This window comes from Mirounga leonina, unplaced genomic scaffold (genome assembly GCF_011800145.1).
Source record: "Mirounga leonina isolate KUSES-001 unplaced genomic scaffold, KU_Mleo_1.0 Mir_129, whole genome shotgun sequence".
NCBI lineage: Eukaryota > Metazoa > Chordata > Mammalia > Carnivora > Phocidae > Mirounga > Mirounga leonina.
In genome coordinates, this window is record NW_023270323.1 from 60,992,740 (window position 1) to 61,010,540 (window position 17,801).

The following is a 17,801-nucleotide window of genomic DNA, read 5'->3' on the forward strand; positions in this document are numbered from 1 at the left end:
TGGCATTGCGCAATATAAAGGCGAACCTTATGCTCGTAATTTAAATATGCTAATATTATGCTAATAATTTAAATTTAAATCTTACTTAGAATAACACCACCCAGCAACATTTTAAAAGCCCTAAGTCAAGAGAGAGAGCACTGAAGGAAGGAGAGCTTTATATTTAATGCCTATAAGGGCACTTTCCCTCTGCTCCTGAACGAGGGGCCCCGCAAATGACGCAGCTGACCCTGGTGGTGGAGAGGTGGGTGGTGATGTTAACTGAGTATAAGAGAGCCCACGTTTTTAGGAAACAGACCCAGGAAGCCCCGATTTCTCTGCAACAGAAAGCAACACACTCCTTTAGGGTTTGATTGTCTTTTATTTCTCCCTTCCCACAACCAGTAAAAAAAAAAAAAATTACAATCAACGCAGGTACAAGGATCCGATCCAATTTTTTAAAAAAGTCAGTGTGCAAAGAGGGCCACAGCCCTGCCCAGGCTTAACTTACATATTTACAGGGTGTGTGGCCCAGGTGCAGCTATAGAGGCACGTTGAAAAGGCAGTATTACAAAATATACAAAGGTGCTTTCTTTATATTTCGTAGTAGAACCCGGCCTCATTTCCAAATGAGAGCACTACAAAACACAAATCACACTACTACTTACTATATAACTTATGAAAAATGCTGTACAGATGTGCAACTATAAATATAAGAGTATAAATGGCTCTGTTTGGGAATTGGTATCTACAGGGGTTAAGGGTCAGAGAAGGGCTCAGTTTGGCATCCCAACCTGCTAAGGTGACGCATAAGTCAGGATGGGGGAGAACAGGGTCTTGGAGTGTGGCTGCACTGAACCCCCTCCCCCAGGCTCCGTTGAGGATCCCTCCCTCTCCCGGGGCAGACTGGGACGGTTCAGGGTGAGAAGCAGTGGAGGGAGGAGGTGTGAAGACAGCAAGCTGCTCTAGAAGGCACAGAGAAGGCATCGGGGGCAAGAAGCCCAGCCACACACGGACCCCTACTGCTACTTGATGATCACCGTTCTGGGGGCAGTCTGGCCATGCCCCAGTTTCTGCCCTCTGGAAAAGGTTGGCTCTCCGCAGGCATGGAGAAAGGGCAGGAAATCGGAGCTTACCTACCTATGGGAATGTGAGAGAATGTTTGGAAAGAGTTTCTGGCTTGGATGGATGAATGGAAGCTGCCCACCAAACAGCTAACGCAGACATCTATCTTGCACTGAGAGCGAGGGGGCAGATAGAAGCAATTGTCCCATGTCTTTCCTGGGGTTCAAGGTGGCGGCAGAGGACTCAGAGGGGCTGCATATCTTATTCCAAAAGACTCAACAAGGATGATTTTATCTGACCAAGAGGGCAGCCCTGGGCTCTAGCCACGATGGTCAATTTGGCTTCTAGATTAGCCAAGTCAAGAAGAGCCCTAGGCCCTTTTAGCAGATAAACCATCTCCACCCCCAGTGCTCCCCATTCCCCAGCTCTCATCCTCCAAATGCCCAGCTCAGGACCAGGACCACCTGCTTCTCAGAAAGATAGAGCCAACAGGTGAGCCAAAGTGCTCCCTGAACCTCTCTTGGTAGCTCAGACGTGGCTCCCGCCCTGCAAACTCGGGCGAGGACCCAGCAGGGAAGCTTAGATGAGCCACACCTGCCCAGGTGAGGACACCCAACAAGGGACTTGGGGAGCTCTGGCAAAGGGGGAAAGGCCCACCTCTGTGGTCCTCACCAAGTCTCCAAACAATTACACAATTTCCCCCGAAGGGGTCTGGTCTGGGGCAAGGACTCCTGCTCTTGGTTGAAGCAAATCTGTGCTAAGAGAGAGGCATGGCTGAGCGTTGTTCTCACCGTCACATCATCACGTGCACACTTGACACGTGCGTCTTTGAGAACCTTCCACGGATCCCTCCCTCGGGGCTTCCTTTGGAAGAGGACGGCTGGAGTCTGACGCCGGGTCCTGCGGAGCCACCCAGCGGGGGCAGGGCTGGGCGGTGTGATCATCCCTAGCCCTCGTCCCTCCCGGCCTCGCAGGATCGCTGCGCACCTTCCCGCCAGCGAAGCCGGGGAGCCCCCGCCCAGAGGAAGCCCCCGTGCGGGCTGACGCACCGGGCCGAGGGCCATGCAAGTGGGGGGCTGCCGCGAACACCGTGTCTCAGGAGGGAGCGGCCCCCCGCCAGGCAGGGGAAGGCGCGCGGCGCCCGGGGGGATGGGGGCCCATCCTGCCGCCCCCCTACAAGGCCGTGCCGCCAGAGGCGCTCCATGCGCCCGGGGCCTCCCCCTGAGCCGCAGGGGGCGCGTCCTGGACCTCGCGGCTCAGGGCCACGTTATCAAAGGCCTCGGGGGCCTTGCCGGGCAGCTCGGGCTCGTCGTCCCCGCGCCGGCAGCAGCCGCAGCAGCGGCAGCACGGGGGACAGCCGCAGAGCAGGCAGCACGTGCGACAGCAGACCCGGCAGCAGAAGCAGCAGCGGTTCTGGCAGCAGCCGGAGAGCAGCGAGATCACGTCGTCCCAGGGCCGCAGCGAGTGCATCCACAGCGGCAGGAAGTTCCAGTTCTGCAGCCTCCCGGGCAGGAGGCGCGGGCAGCGCGACTGCAGGACATTGAGGACCACCACCAGGAGGATCACGAAGAGGATCGGCACCCCCACGCCCACCAGCACGGGCCAGCCGGCCAGCGAGAGGCCGAACACGGCCAGCGGGATCAGAAGGAAGAAGAAGATCAGGTAGAAGACGGCAAACCAGCGGTACTCGGCTGCGATGTTGCCCAGTCCCTTGGCCAGGCGGATGGGCAGGCGGGTGAACGGGATCGGGTACCACAGCAAGATGCCCGAGATGTTGAAGAAGAAGTGGCACAGGGCGATCTGCAACCAAGAGGTGGGACAGGTGAGTGGGTCTGGTGCCTGGGGTTGTCGGGGAGCTGGATCTTGCAGGCATCCTGAGCAGAGTCAGGGGTCTTCCTGGTGTTCAGAGCGCAGTTTAGAAGGGGCCTGCATTACCTGAGGACTTACTGTGTGTGTGCAGGTGGGGGGGAGGGCGAGCGAGGTGACCAGATGAATCACAGCTCAGTCCACCTGAAGTCCTCCAGGCAAAAATCTAACAATGAATTTCATGAAGATGCTGCCCAGGGTTTGACCCTGCTGCTTCCGGCTGAGCAGTTAAGAGCTGGGGGGGTGGGGGTGGGGTGCAAAGGAGCAGCTTGCTGGATAGCTGGCTCCATGTGGATTACTTCAATCCTCCAAACACATCCTCGGAGCTGCTGACCATCATGATCCCCATGTGACAGTGGAGGCAACGGAGTCAACTGAGGAGGAGGTGAGGCTCTGCCCTAAGTCACACAGGTAGGAGATGGTAGAGGTGGGGTTCAAACCCAAGTAGCCTGGCTCCAGAGGTCACGCACTTCGCCCCTTCCCCGTGGGCCCCCTCAGCGCTAGGCATCATGTGAGGGGCTCGGGACCAAGCTGTCCAATATGGTAGCCACTAGCCACGTGTGGCAGCTGAGCCCGTGGCACGTGGCCAGCCCACACTGACATGGGCTGCAAGTGTAGCACGCTGGATTTCCAAAACTTAGTCCAAAAAAGAAGGTAAAACATCTCACCAGCTTTTTAATCAATTACATGTTGAAATAATGAGTTAAATCAGATACGTTATTAAAACTGATCTCCCTGTTTCAGTTTTCTAAAATGTGGCTACTGAAAATTTCCAGTTACGTGGAGGGCTCAAATTTATATTCTACACTCAGATTTCTGTCCAGACAGAGTCACATCAGATCCTTAGAATAATCCTAATGAGATATGGCTCCCAGGTTTCGGATGAGGGAATTGATGCTCAAGGTTAGGTCACCTGTCTAAGGTCACTTAGTGTGGAAAGGCAGGACAAGAATGCAAATGCCAAAGGTCTTCTTGCCCAAGTAACTGAGGTGATCTGGGCAGGTCTCCCTAATTCTTCTAAATTCTGAGCCCAGAGCCCAAGTGACCTCCCAATGTCCAGGCAGAGTTCCCCAAGAGGGGAGCGAGTAGATGGGAAGTGTTTATGCTTCTTGAATATTCTTTCTCTCCTCTACCAAGTAGTGGCCCCCCCGCCTCTGTTTCAACCACCACCAGGGATGGGGGAGGTCTCACAGTGTTGAACATAGAGAAAAACTTGGCTCTTGTTCAAAACCATCTGCTGGCAAGCCCACGAATGGGGCTGTAGCCCACCAGAGCCCCTAACCCGCGCAGCCTTTCCTAACCTGCAGTGAGCTCCTCAGGGTACTGCCGGGGCTGGCCAAGGCGGCCAGGATGGCTGTGGTGGTGGTGCCGATGTTGGAGCCCAGCGTGAGCGGATACGCCCTCTCGATGCTGATCACACCAATACCTGGCAGGAAAATACAGAAACCAGAACATCAGCCCCAGGGGATGATGGGAGATAGTAGTGGCAACAAGGGGAAGCGAGGGAGAAACTCACCGATCAGTGGGGTTATAGAGGATGTGAACACGGAGCTGCTCTGCACGATGAAGGTCATGCCTGCCCCCACAAGGATGGCCAGATAGCCAGTCACCCAGGCAAAGGGAAAGGGAAAATCTAGGAGACAGAAGGAAAAGAGATTTGTCACAGGTCTTCTAAGGAAGGCCTGGGTTGGAGTCCCAGCTGGCACCTCCAGAGGACCTGGAGGGGCATGGGCTGGGCTAGAGGATCAGGTCAGCAGCCTCCCCACCCCACGCCACGGTCAGAAATTACAAATCGGATTTTTAGAATCCTTTCACCTTGCACATTAGGATGGTGGAGCCAAGAATGTGCGTGTGTTATGAAGACAAATACACACATCCACTGAGGTTCAGAAGTAGAGATGCTAAACCCACATGTCATGGGCTGAATGTTTCCTCAAAATTCATATGTTGAAACACTAACGCCCAGTGTGATTGTATAAGGAAATGGAGCCTTTGGGAGGTAATTAGTGCATGTGGGTGGAATCCTCATGAATGGATTAGTGCCCTTGTGGAACAGAGATCTTGCTTCCTCTCTACTCATTCCATGGGAGGATACAGTGAGGAGGTGGCCATCTATAAATCAGGAAGTGGGACCTCACCAGAACCTGACCATGCTGGCACCCCAAGGCCAGACTTCTCAGCCCCCAGGACTGTGAGAAATACATTTCTGTTGTTCAAGCTACCCAGCCTCGGATAATTTGTTATAGCAGTGGAACTAAGATTCCACCCAAATAACCACCTTCCTCCCACAGAGCACTTGGAGCACTGGGGCCTCTGTCCTTCTGCCTGGCCTGGCCTCCCGATGCTGTGGATCTTCCACCTTTGTGAAGGAGCATGGAGGCAGGGCAGCAGCTCAGAAGTCCCATACACGGAGCTCTTGGTACCACCCATATGGGATTAGGCCCTGCATACCCAGCAGGTGCCCAGAGTCACGCAGCGCAGCCATATGGCAACCTTGGGACAACCCTGGGAGGCAGATATTCTTGGCCCCATTTCACTGAGGTTTCATGGGGAGGGATGTCCTTGGCTTGGCACACTCTCATTGGCCAGGATGCCATACTCATCAGGAGCTTCTCCTGGCCAGTGGGGTTGCATTGGCTGCCTCAAGATGCTGACGTATTGTCTGGAACCATGTTTTCTTCCCAAGAGTTGAAGGGAAGTGGGGAGCAGGGTGGGCATCCGTTACCCTTTTCCTAAGGGATCCTGACAGACCCGAAAGGCCTGGGTATAGGAAAACCTGCCAGAAGGAAGGTCTATCTCACAGATCTCTGGATTTGAGCTGGTTCTTCTTCAGGACCTTTCAAATGTGACAGAAGCTTGTGCCTACTTCCCCAGACCCCACCCAAGACACCAAGGACGATTTCAAGGGCAAATGGCATCTTAACTTCTTCAGCTTATCAGATCCAAGAGAGAAACTCCATGCAGAGGCCATTGCTAGATAAAAATCTAAAGGAGCCCCCCTCCGCCCCCCACCACCCCGGGAGTGGCCACGGTGATGCCATGCCCTAGAAAGCCCAGAATTGGCAGGGGAGGTGGGTCAGGGTGCCTACCAGTGTTGAGAGTCTTCTTGATGACAACAGCTACCTGTCCCCGGAGCACGGAGCCTAGGAGCTTGACGATCATGATCAGGCAGCCACAGAGGACCAGCAGGGAGACTAACAGCAGGATGATGCCAACAACAAGATCTGGGAGGTTGGAATTCACAAAGATGTGCTGGCCTGAAAAGACAATGGAAAGCCCTTGTTAGGAGGGCCATGGGGCCCCCCCAAGGCCACAGGTTGTTACTCATTCCCCAACATCTTTCTGTATGACAGTAACACAATCTTGGTTGTTAGCTTGACCTATGCAACCCAGAATAAAGACCACACTTCCCAGTCTCCCTCTGCAGCTAAGTGTGACCCTGAGGCTCTGTTCTAGCCAGTGGGGCCTCATGAGGCTAGAGCATGAAGTGAAATCCTTGCAGTCACAGAGTTAGTTGGGCGCTTGCTTCTACCTCTAAATCCCATGGTGTATTTTACTCATGAAACCAAGGATACTTACAACAAAGAGTCTGAGCAGCAAAGGTAGGATGGGCAAGTCAGAGTAGGAGCTATTGCTAACTGTAAAACTCCTTATTTTTTAGAAGTCCTGTGTGGCCCCACAATTATATGGTTTTATTGATGGATGGATAGTGCCGCGAAGAACATGGGAGGTGATAGACTCATGGATGCTGTGAGGTAAACCACATTGGAACCTTTACTGCTCAGAATGAATGTGGGTGGTGTGGAGAAGAGGAAGAGAAGCAGAGATACACACATGGGTATATAAGGAATGATCAGAAGAGTTAAAGATGTCTAGGCCAAGATTCCTAGGGCAACAGTCTAGCTTCTTAAAGAACTGGAGCATCATGTAGGCTCACTGCCTTGATCAGTGCTATGGCTCCAGGGTCTTGAATGGGGCCTGCTGTATAGCAGGGACTCATGACTTCAGGGTGAATGTATCTGTTCTGTTCTGTGTGGGCCCCACATCTCCTGCAAATCTGGCTGGCGTCTCCCTAGAGCCCAAGGGATACCAAAGCATACGGAGGGAGCACTCTGGAATCTATTGATGAGTTCTGGTGCATTATGGAACCGCCAGAGGAATCGGGGTTCTGCCCCTCACTGTGGGAACTCGGACCTGTCCCTGAGCCTTTGTTTTCGCTGCTATGAAAGTGCGTAGTTCATGACTTGGTATAATGCTGGTGCTCAGTGAATCCTTAGTGCACTGCTTTCCTTCACTTAATGGGCTTCACACAGATAAAGAACACCATCAGCATCTCCCAGACAGCCCATCCCCATGGCTGATGCTCCGCTGAGTTCCACTCACACTTGGCAATGTTCTCCTTGGAGGTCACGTTCTTGATAGTCCAGGTGTACAAACCGTCCGACCAACAAAGGGAAGGCGAGGTACAGTTCTCAGGCGAAGGGACAGTGACATTCATTTGAGTCTGGATGACAAACATTGAGAAATGGGATGTATAGTCCACAATACTCACTTTTGGTGGGGACTGGCAGGCTATGTGGCAAGTAGGAGAGAGACACACACCAATGTGTGTGTCTATACGTGTGATGCATTGTTTCCACAGGTCCCTCCATAAATGGGAACACAGGTGGCCACGGAAGACATGAAAATAACAAGCCAGGAATAATGTATACACGGTTCAGGGTGGGGCAAAATGGGTTGGACCTACTGCATTGTCTGTCCATCCAGCATTCAAAGACTTGTTTCCTTAAGGATTCTCACAGGCCAATTTTTACTTCCTCTTACCTCTCATTTGCCCACATTGAATTAAAACTTTTGCTTAAAGCACAGATGCAAGAGTTTGCCCACCCAGCAACATTCTTAGAAACATACCACATTGGTAAAAGTTTTGCACCAAATCTTGATCAGACTCTTGTTTTTGGCGGCTTCGTCATTCATTGCGATTTCATTGATAACTTTCTTATCCAGCTAAGGAAGACAGACAGGAGAGAATCAACACGTCCCCAGCACAGAGGAGGGACAGGCACATAGGAATTTCTGTTAGTTAAAGGGGCTTCAACAACATAAGCCCGACCGAGAGCCCCTGCAGGAGTGAGTCAGGACTCACTCCATCGGCACCCCAGGATGGAACACCACACCTGGACATTAGCAGGTGCTTGACAAAGAAATGAATGATCCTCTAAACAACGGGCTGGTAGCTAGGAGCACGCAGTAGATGGTCATTGGATGACAGCAAACCCAAAGGTAGGGGTGATAAGGGGCAAGGTCTCAGCTGACCTGTTTTCCAAGGTAACAACCACAAAACCTTTTAAAATTTATTTCAACAATATTTCAATGATCCTAGGGAGCAGAGGGGTGAGATGGAAGGGAAGGACAGCAACCTTCCTCTTTGGCTAGGAGCAGGATAATGCTTTATCCATGAGCCCACGGGTGCCGAGGTCAGTAGGGGCAATAAAATGGTCCCAAGCACCCAATGGAGTCTCTGAGTCTTGAGAAGCACTGGTCACTGCCCGCTCCCACCCCAATAAAGATGACTCTTGTTGAGGTCAAGAAAACCAAAAAAGCCAGTTCCGCTACCCGGTGTCCCCGAAGTCTTGCCTCCCCATGGCCTTTTTGAGAGGCGACCAAAGAGCAGCGTTTATAGACCCTTGTGCTTCTCCATCTCCGCCCAGTTGGGAGGAGTAGGGGGATGGCGGGGGTGGGGAGGGGAGGAGTTAGTTCCTTCCTTTCCCTCTCTGAAGGAGGCTGGGTTACCTGGATTATGAGCTTCGTGAGGGGGTCTGTGATGACTTTCAGAAGTGCTGGGGCATCCTCCCCATTCCTGAAGTTAAAGGTCTCCACCACCAGGTCCGTCAGGATCTCCAGGTAATGGGTGGCTGCCTCCAGGGGCAAGAGCACAAATACGGAGAGCCAGTTGAAGAAGTCATGGACAGTAGCTCCTGCAAAAGCCCTATAAGAATCCCACCCCAAGCCAACAGTCGGATTAGTGAACAAGCAAATGGGCACCAGTCTAGGCAGGTCATGGATGGCATTGTCTGCCAGAGGGGGAGGGGGGGTCACCTATCCATGTCCCATTCACATTCTCACAGCAATCCCCACGTGGGCGGTATCAATATCCCCATTTGGCAGATGAGGAAACTGAGGGCCAGCAAGCGTAGGGGAATAGAAGACCAGGACCCTTGGTCTCCCATTGCCCAGCAGAGCCCTTGCCACAAGCCAGACAGTACTCAGTTCTCTCTGTGGGGGAAAGGGAAGTAGACAGGTTATGGCTGCAATAGTGAGCTCAGTGGCCACCGTTTGGAAGTGCCGCATGAAGACCACTTCTGAATCACGCCCGTTGAAGACAGTCTTCCTGGGGAAAGATGGGGGCCGGAAGTATGGTGGTAACTAAAGCCCTCAACTGAGTTCTTAACTTTGTTAAGCTCTTGAGACTCCGATGAAACGTTTGAATGGCCTGCACAGGAAATAAGGCCAATATACACCACAATTTAGATCTGAGAAGGTTCATACGTTCCCCTAAATTCCATCCTATCTCCAGATTGAGAAATGAGATTTTTTTTTTTCCTCAATAAAAAAAGTTTCCTTTAAAAAACATCTGCATGTTGGGGCACCTGGGTGGCTCAGTTGGTTAAACATTTGCCTTCAGCTCAGGTCATGATCCCAGAGTCCTGGGCTCAGATCAAGCCCCACGGATGGGGCCCCTGGGATTAGATGGAGCCCACGGATCTGAGCAGGGAGGCTGCTTCTCCCTCTCCCTCTGCCCTTCCCCCCACCCACACACTCGTGCCCTCTCTCTCTCAAATAAATAAAATATTTTTTAAAAAAACACATCTGCATGTGCAAAAAACACCTAAAACCAAAAAAGGACATGAACAGACAGAAGCTAATAAACCTGTGCGGGAAATGCTTAACTTCACTAGTAGTAAAATGTATTTACAATTTATTTACTTGTAAGTGCAAATCTTTGCCTACCATATCAGCTAATATTTTTAAAAGTAACTTATTCTTCCTAGAAAAGGTGATTTAAGACATCTTCATAAAGCGATATAAAGTGATGTAAATATTTCTTAGTAGTTTGGCAAGATGTTTTTTTTTTTTCTTTTAAGATTTTATTTATTTATTTGACAGAGAGAGAATGAGAGAGAGAGCACATGAGAGTGGGGAGGGTCAGAGGGAGAAGCGGGCTCCCTGCCGAGCAGGGAGCCCGATGCGGGACTCGATCCAGGGACTCCAGGATCATGACCTAAGCCGAAGGCAGTCGCTTAACCAACTGAGCCACCCAGGCGCCCCTTGGCAAAATGTTTTAAGAGCCTTTGTAGGTGTCAGATATCATCATCATTACTTTTCCGGAAACCTACGGAGGTATTCCAAGCCACCAGGAAAGAATGATGCACATCTCCAAAGATGTTACTGAAAGCAATCTATTTAAATAAAACAAATGAGGGGTGGGCTAGTTCAATTATATTCCTATGTGCAGGCACTTTCATAGATCATGTTTGTATCTGGCGAGTTTATATTTCATATGTAGCAGTGAAAAGAGCCTGAAATCTGGAAGAAAACCTAGATTGAGTCCCAGCCATGCCCCCTAGGGAAGTTATTTAACCTCTTTGTGTTTCTGTATTAATGAAATGGGGCAAAGAAAAGTCTACTCAGCTTCTTGAGAAGATCAAATTAACAACCCCCCTGGATAATGTTGTATCATTATTGCGACCCTCAGGACATTTCATCAGGGACCAAAGAAGGTTAGCTGTGTCTGAGCAGAAATGAGCAACTCGGAGGACCTCTGCCACCTGCCAGTTCACCAAGAGGAGAGGGATGGCATTTGCTGACCACCCAGCCAGCCTGCATAATGCTGTCTGCCCGACCCGTGGGGTGACTGCATCACGTAGACAAACTGCTTCTCTGTTTTAAGAACTTCTGGAAAAAGCCCATCAGTTAGAAGGCAGTTAGAAGATTGTGCTTCATTTTCCTGTTAACCTTTTGGAAGGAAAGGGTTCCCTTTGCCTGTTTCAACCCGCCCCATTTTCAGATCTTCTGCATCCACAAAAACTGTATTTTGCCTTTCATTGGCATGCAAGTGAAGAACAAAGAGGAGGTGGCAGGGGTTGAGCTCAGCCAAAGAGGAAGCTTTAGGAGGCTATATTTATTTCTGACTAAGCGGGATAGTAAATCCTATCCTAACTGGGCTTGTTTTAACTACACCAACATGGCAGGGAAGCTTCTAGCTAGGGCTTGCATTTAGGGAGCTCCGATTGCCTGCCAAGTACCTTGCTAAGCATTTACCTGTAGGATTGGTTTTAGTCCTATGGACAACAGTGGTGACAGCCAATGATCCTGGCTATGCAGACCAGGGAGCTGAGTTTCATCAGCTGGTAAGTATGTGATCCCAACCCCCAGCTGTACTCCACTATGGTTACTTCTAAGAGCTCTAGGAATGACCAACATGTTCTCATGGGCTAGTTAAAGGTAGTTATGGCAACCTGGCCCAAATCAATGAGCCTCATGGCGGGGAAAGGCTGATTCTGAGCTCCTACCTTCTGAACTCATTCCGGTCTCCCGCCTGCATGAGCGCCACAATGGTGTTGGTGATTGAGGTCCCAATGTTGGCCCCCATGATAATGGGGATGGCAGCACGTACACTCAGCACTAGAGGGCGGAAGAGAGAAAGTGAGTTAGCAAGCTTAGGAAGGCAGCCTGGCCATGGTCCCGATGTGGCCAGACTGACCTCAGTCAAGCTGGTAATTGCCAAAGCAGCCTTTCCTAACCATTTTGGGGTTGACACCAGGTATGAATCTGATGCAAGCTAGGACAGCTCATCACAGAAATATGCATGTGTACCAAAAAAATTTCAGGCACATAATTTCAGGGACTCCGCAGACTCCATGAAGAAGCCTTTCTGTGAACCCCAGTTTACAAGTGCCTTTCTAAATTTCTCTGTCCTCCCTATTACAGATGCAAGGCCAACTTATGGGAAAACAGGAAACAATGTTTAAGGACTTGTGTATTTATCATGGCAAATTTCTTTTTCTAACACAATTAGTACACTGTCACAATGTTCTAACATATGAAAGTAAAGTTTTTTTTTAAGATTTTATTTTAGAGATAGCATGAGTGGGGGGAGGAGCAGAGGGAGAGGGACAAGCAGACTCCGCACTGAGAATGGAGCCCGACACGGGGCTTGATCCCACCACCCTGAGATCGAGATCATGACCTGAGCCAAAATCAAGAGTCAGACATTTAATTGACTGAGTCACCCAGCTGCCCTGAAAGGAAAATTATTTTGAAGAATACCTTTTTCTAATTTAGCCCAGAAAAGATCTAGTTAATTTTGCTAAAAATGCTGGTTTGAGCTGAAAATTAACCTGTTTAAATTGCAGCCTCCCCCCCCCCCCCGAGTATCTGTCCCAACTTAGCCAGAGCAAACTATCAGCAGGTTCAAGTTCGGAATGCCAGCTTCCCAAGCTCAGTTGTCCCCAAGCCAGTGCGTGATGGATTACACGCCTTTATTCTTAGCACTGAGCAGTGACGGAAATGTTCCTCATCTACATGGCCCAATATGGCAGCCACTGGCCACAAGTGACTATCGCTCCCCAAAAACATAGTTAGTGCAACCCGGCAACTAGTTTTTATCTTTTAAATTAAAATAAATTGAGGTTAAACAAAATTAAATCGCCATATGTGGCTAGTGGCTGCTGGACTGGACAATACAGTTCCAGAGAATTCAGAGCTGAGTCTTCAAGCCTCGGGGACTATTTTCAGACCCAGCCACGGGGATGGAAACAGGACGCTGCCTGGGACAAGGCAGGGCACGTCACAGCTGCTCAAGACAGGAAGACACCGGTGACCAGCCTGGACATATTCAGAGTAAATCCCAGGCCCCCCAGCTGGACAGGGAAATGCCTGGAATATGTCTGGGCCCACAGGTGCCTGGACTCACGTGAGGAGGCCACCATGCTGACGACGATGGACGAGGAGGTACTGGAGCTTTGCACCAGGACAGTCACCAGCACTCCAATCACCAGCCCCGCCACGGGGTTGGACATAATGGAGTTGTTGCTGAAGAACTGTCCGGCCACCTTTCCTGAAAAAAACAAGGGCACGGTCACAAGAATGTTCGGCGGACACCGGATACACCGGTAGTCTCTAGACACAGTCAGCTGGCTGAGGGGGGATGGCGAGGCCCGCCTCCAGCCCAGCTGGTACCTATGGACTCTTACTTCCATGGGCTTCTTGCTAGTGCTGCCCTGGCACCAGGCCTCCACGTCTGTGAGCTAGCTCCCCATGTACCCCCACCACCTCTTGTTCCTCGTCCCTTCACCCTGCTCCATACTTCTGTCATTCCTTCCCACAGCAAGCCCTCCTCTAGCCTTCTCTGGTCACCAACCTGGCCTCAACTCTACTTGGCCCAATGGGTGTCAGGTGAGTCTCCTGATGCCCTCATTCCTGTCTCTGGGATGTATTCCCCATTCAGAAGATTTATCTCCCAGGAATGGATATTCTCATTCTTATCTATCCACCTTACCCAACCCCCATTCTCCAGCCCCAGCCTAACCTCAGATGCCCAAGACCACCAATCCATTCCCCAACCCATCTATTGAAGACTGAGGCCCAGAGGGTGGAGGCCACTTGTCAGGTACTCAGAGAGTGAAAGCCCTTGCTGATGCTGCCTTGGACCAGGGGGGACTGGGAGTGGCATCCAGGAGGTCAGTCTGCCCCTCATCCATCCCCACAAGTGCCCCCTCCCCCCATTCTCCCAGGTCACAAAGATGAGTTCTCAAGAAAGGCACCAAGGGGTATAAAAATCGACTGTCTTCCATGTCACTGGGATCTGAGTTTGGATCCCACTACACCAGCTCTAGGCTATGAAACAAAGGGCTGGGCAGCATGACCTCTTTCAGCCTCCAGATGCTCCTCGTAAATGGGAAGAGCTTTGGGAAGGAATGTGCAGGACGCCAGGAGGCATTCAAAGTGCTGGCTATCAATGTCGTCACCCATCAGGGGAACACAGGTGACCAAGCAGACACTGATCTCACTCCTGGGTCCCCCCTCACACTGTATAGCCACATTCAGTCCCGGAAGATGTTTAGAAACTGCTAAGGATGCAGATCCACCAACTCTGGGACCCTTGTCCTTCTCTAGCTAAGGCCCAGCCCTGATTTTCCACAATTGCTTTAGCTTAGAGAGCACTCCTAGCTAATAATCTCTTCAGGTGGGAGGCCCAAGACAGCAGGGATCCCTGAGATAAGTCCTTCTGTCAGACAGCTTCCTGTCCAGGGTCAGTGGACAAACACAGGAAGTCGACAGCTTGGAATTGGCTCCAGCCCTGGCTGCTGGCCTAAGCTACCTCAGCCAGTCACAGCCCCTTTATAGACCTCAGTTTTCTCTTCTATAAAATAGGGGCATAACTTCACAAGATGTGAGGTGACTTCTCATCCTAAAACAGGCTGAGAGGCTGCAACTGGAGAGGACTTGCTGACTTGTGCCTATTTGAACCAAATACCACGAAAATCCCCCCACCCCAGGTCTTTGTCCCTTTCATCCATACCTCCAACCAGCTGGAAGGCACTGCTGAGGACATCCAAGGAGCACACGAAGAAGTAGAGAAACCCCAGAAGCAAAATAAATTTCCCAATTCCTTGGAAGACATAGAGAATCTTCCCTTTGGTGTCTCTCTCTGGGGTAGGGGAAAAGGGAGGAAGGCTGTTAGGGCCTGAAACTCACAAGTCTGGCAATGAGCTCAGAGCTCCCCCTCCTCCCCTTCCCCACCCCCCGCCCCAGGTTGGGCTAAACAAGGCCGAGAGATGGGACGCATCCATGACTGCAGTTTTCAAAGCAATTACCACTGTAGTCCATTTAGTTGAAGCCTGTGGTGAAGTCTCTAAAGGATTAGCTCTGGGGAGGAGGGGTTCGGTGGGGTCTGGGGCACTGACAGGCAAACCAGACTCCATGCTCAGCTGCACCAGTGTTGCTGAGTGAGGCAGTTAAGGGCACTTGGCACCTGCTAAGTGTGGGGTCAGAGATAATGGCTCTCCTGAGCACCTTCAGAACAGCACAGAATACTTTCTAGAACGTGGCCGCAAGGTAGCAATCACGGCCTCCATTTGGAGGTGGGCTTGGGCGCTCACACATCCTGGAATGCTATGTCCTCGGATGCTATTTTCTCTGCTCACTCTTACAGTGGTTCTCACCTCCTCCCTCCCAGCTGTCTGATCTGCAGACAGACCCTACACCCTGCACCCGGAAAAGAAATGCAGCGTTTGCTTGCATGCCAGCCATGCTGGCTGTATATTCTATCTTCTGGAAGCCTTCCTCGATGCCCACGTTTAGGTGAGGACACGCCCCTGCCCCCCATCCAGGAGATCTCAGAGCAGGGACCTCGACTGTTCACGGCTGCATGCAGAGCACAGCTCCCGGGACCCAGTCGGCCCACAGTGGGTTATAAGGAGCACCACGGTGCCTGGCCTGGCTGGTACTCCAATGCTAGCACGTGTGCTGGATGTAGGAGAACAAAAGGTCCCCCGATTCTCACACTGTGCTTGGACTCGAAGCCTCCAAGACTGCCGGGAGGTATCCCTAGCCAGGACCTTTGTTTGAAGGGCATCAGAGCACCGGGAAGGAAGAGGACAACACAAAGGAGACGATACCGTGGAGACCGTGAGCCCAACCCCTCACTGATGGGGGTCCCCCCTCCCCACTTTTACCTGACCACTTGATCCCGGTGTCCCGAAGCTCAGGCAGGTCCCAGGGGTCTGCCACCTCGGTGGGCTCCTCTATCAGTGCCACGGTGGAATAGGATGGCAGAAGTTCGATCTTGGTCACAGGCGTCTTGGTGTCATCTACCCAAACAAGCAATGGAGGCCATGAGGAATACAGGTCAGACCTGAATCTCCGAGGGTCCTCACAGGAGGCCAGGCTGGGCAGGACGAACAGGACTTACTTTTGTCGGGCTCCTTGCCTTTCTCAGGTGTGGTGGACGGCTGACTAGTGGTCCCTTCCATGTATTTACTGGGGTTGGGCTGGGCATTTTCTAGCTCGGGCCAAGGAGCCATGGTCTGTGGACGGAAAACAGAGCTTAAAGAAGCAGCCACTCAAAGGCGTCACACTCAGGTGCTACGACAGGAAGAACCAGAGGCCACAGAGATTCGGGAGAGATGAAGGGTGTTGTGCTTATGTACCTTCCAAGTGTGGGCTCTTTTTTTTTTTTAATTTATTTATTTGACAGAGAGAGAGATAGCGAGAGCAGGAACACAAGCAGGGGGAGTGGGAGAGGGAGAAGCAGGCTTCCCGCCGAGCAGGGAGCCCGATGTGGGACTCGATCCCAGGACTCCGGGATCATGACCTGAGCCGAAGGCAGACGCTTAATGACTGAGCCACCCAGGCGCCCCAAGTGTGGGCTCTTGAGTGCCATATTTCCACCTCTGGGTCTCCCTCAACTGCTCGCCTCAGCTGTCACTACATCAAACTATGTCTTACAGTGTTTTTCCACTCTAGCCTCAAGTCAGCTGAACTTGCCTTGGTTTCTCTCACTTCCTTCTCTCAGCCTCTGTCTTGACTCTCCTTTAGTCAGCAAGGGGATGCGAACCTATCCATTTTCATCAACTCATGGAACACCAAGTCCTCAAGTCCTCCGATGGGTTCCCCCATCCGCTTTTTATTTCTAGGCTAAAGATCTGCGTCGAACCTCATCCAGTGGACTTAACATACGTGTAGATGCTCATACACGTTCTGCCTGCTTTGCCTACCACCCTGTCTTCTGTGAGCAGTGTGACACACTGGAGCTGGCTCGAATCCCAGTGGTGCCACTTATCAGTGGGTGTGTGTTTAGGAATGTCCTTTTTATATCTCTGAGCATAAAGGCATAAATGTCTCCCCACCTATAAAATGTGGATAGTTTTTCCTACTTTGCAGGGTTACAACTTTAGTGGCAATACCTAGGAAGTGCCTGGCCCTAAGCAGGCAATTAGGACCATGCCATGCAGCCTGGATTAATGACCCTTTGTCAGAACCACATTCCTTTTAACTTTTGATAGAGACTTCCTCATAACCCATTTTCCCAACAAAGCCTTTCTTGCTTACACGGACAGTAAGTGTGGCTCTTGACATACTTGGAAGTCCACTCCTTGTGGTCCTTGTCCTTTGACACACATTAGACAGGTGCAGGACAAAGCACTGGGACAAACAATTCACAGAAGAGGAAGTACAGGTGGCTAAAATACTGCAAAATAAGAATTTTGGCCCCACTAACAACCCACGATATGCAAAAGAGAACAGGGAGATAAGTTTCAAAAAATCAAATCAGCAGAGAATTATTTTTTAGGTATAATATGCTATGCTGGAGAAGATGCAGTGAGATGAGCACCACTATAAAGTGCTTTATTTTTAAAAAGACATCTCTGACCTAGTCACTGCACTTCTAGGAATTAAGAATCTAGGAATATTTTCTCCCAGAAAATCCAAAATACCTCCCTGTTCTGATCACTTCTTTGAAGAGATGTTCCCAGAATCTGGGTCTATCTGACTCCTTTCCCACTTTTCTTAAAAGGATCTACTTCCTGCCTACCTAAATGTAAGCTCTACCCCCCAAAAAGAGGCTCTGTCTAGTTCATCACTGCATCCTGAGGGTCTGCATCTCTGCCTGGCACATTGGCAGATGCCCAATAAATGGGGGTTGACTGAATGAATGCGATGCCGACCGAAAAGACGTTGCCGCACCGTGCACTGACAAAGAGATGAAAAGTAAAAATAGGGTAATTGTAGTATTAACCATGCTAGGTCCATGCGATGTAATAGCATGCCATTAAAAAGGTGATAAAGAACCAGGAAAAGAAAAAACCCAGGAAAATGCTTTAGCT

General features: G+C 50.9%; 1 protein-coding gene across 1 annotated transcript; it reads right to left on the reverse strand.

Annotated features, from left to right (window-relative positions):
- Nucleotides 1-2,217: 2,217 nt before the first annotated feature.
- SLC34A2 (solute carrier family 34 member 2) lies at nt 2,218-15,998 on the reverse strand. Its single transcript, XM_035004357.1, has 12 exons — nt 15,887-15,998; nt 15,651-15,785; nt 14,495-14,623; nt 12,887-13,030; nt 11,484-11,595; nt 8,704-8,899; nt 7,822-7,917; nt 7,294-7,414; nt 6,000-6,167; nt 4,427-4,543; nt 4,212-4,336; nt 2,218-2,844 (listed from the first exon to the last, which is right to left on the reverse strand). The coding sequence occupies exons 1-12, from the start codon at nt 15,996-15,998 to the stop codon at nt 2,218-2,220; spliced, it is 2,082 nt and encodes a 693-aa protein (XP_034860248.1).
- Between the last annotated feature and the right edge of the window lie 1,803 nt (nt 15,999-17,801).

What these genes read in the sequence shown, in the direction of transcription:
- SLC34A2 (XM_035004357.1), bottom strand. Translation starts at nt 15,998, where the DNA reads ATGGCTCCTTGGCCCGAGCTAGAAAATGCCCAGCCCAACCCCAGTAAA. An exon ending in CACCGGGATCAAGTGGTCAG is followed by an intron (nt 14,624 to 15,650) that starts GTAAAAGTGGGG and finishes CCCCTACCCCAG; the next exon opens with AGAGAGACACCAAAGGGAAG. An exon ending in TGCCTTCCAGCTGGTTGGAG is followed by an intron (nt 13,031 to 14,494) that starts GTATGGATGAAA and finishes TGTTTTTTTCAG; the next exon opens with GAAAGGTGGCCGGACAGTTC.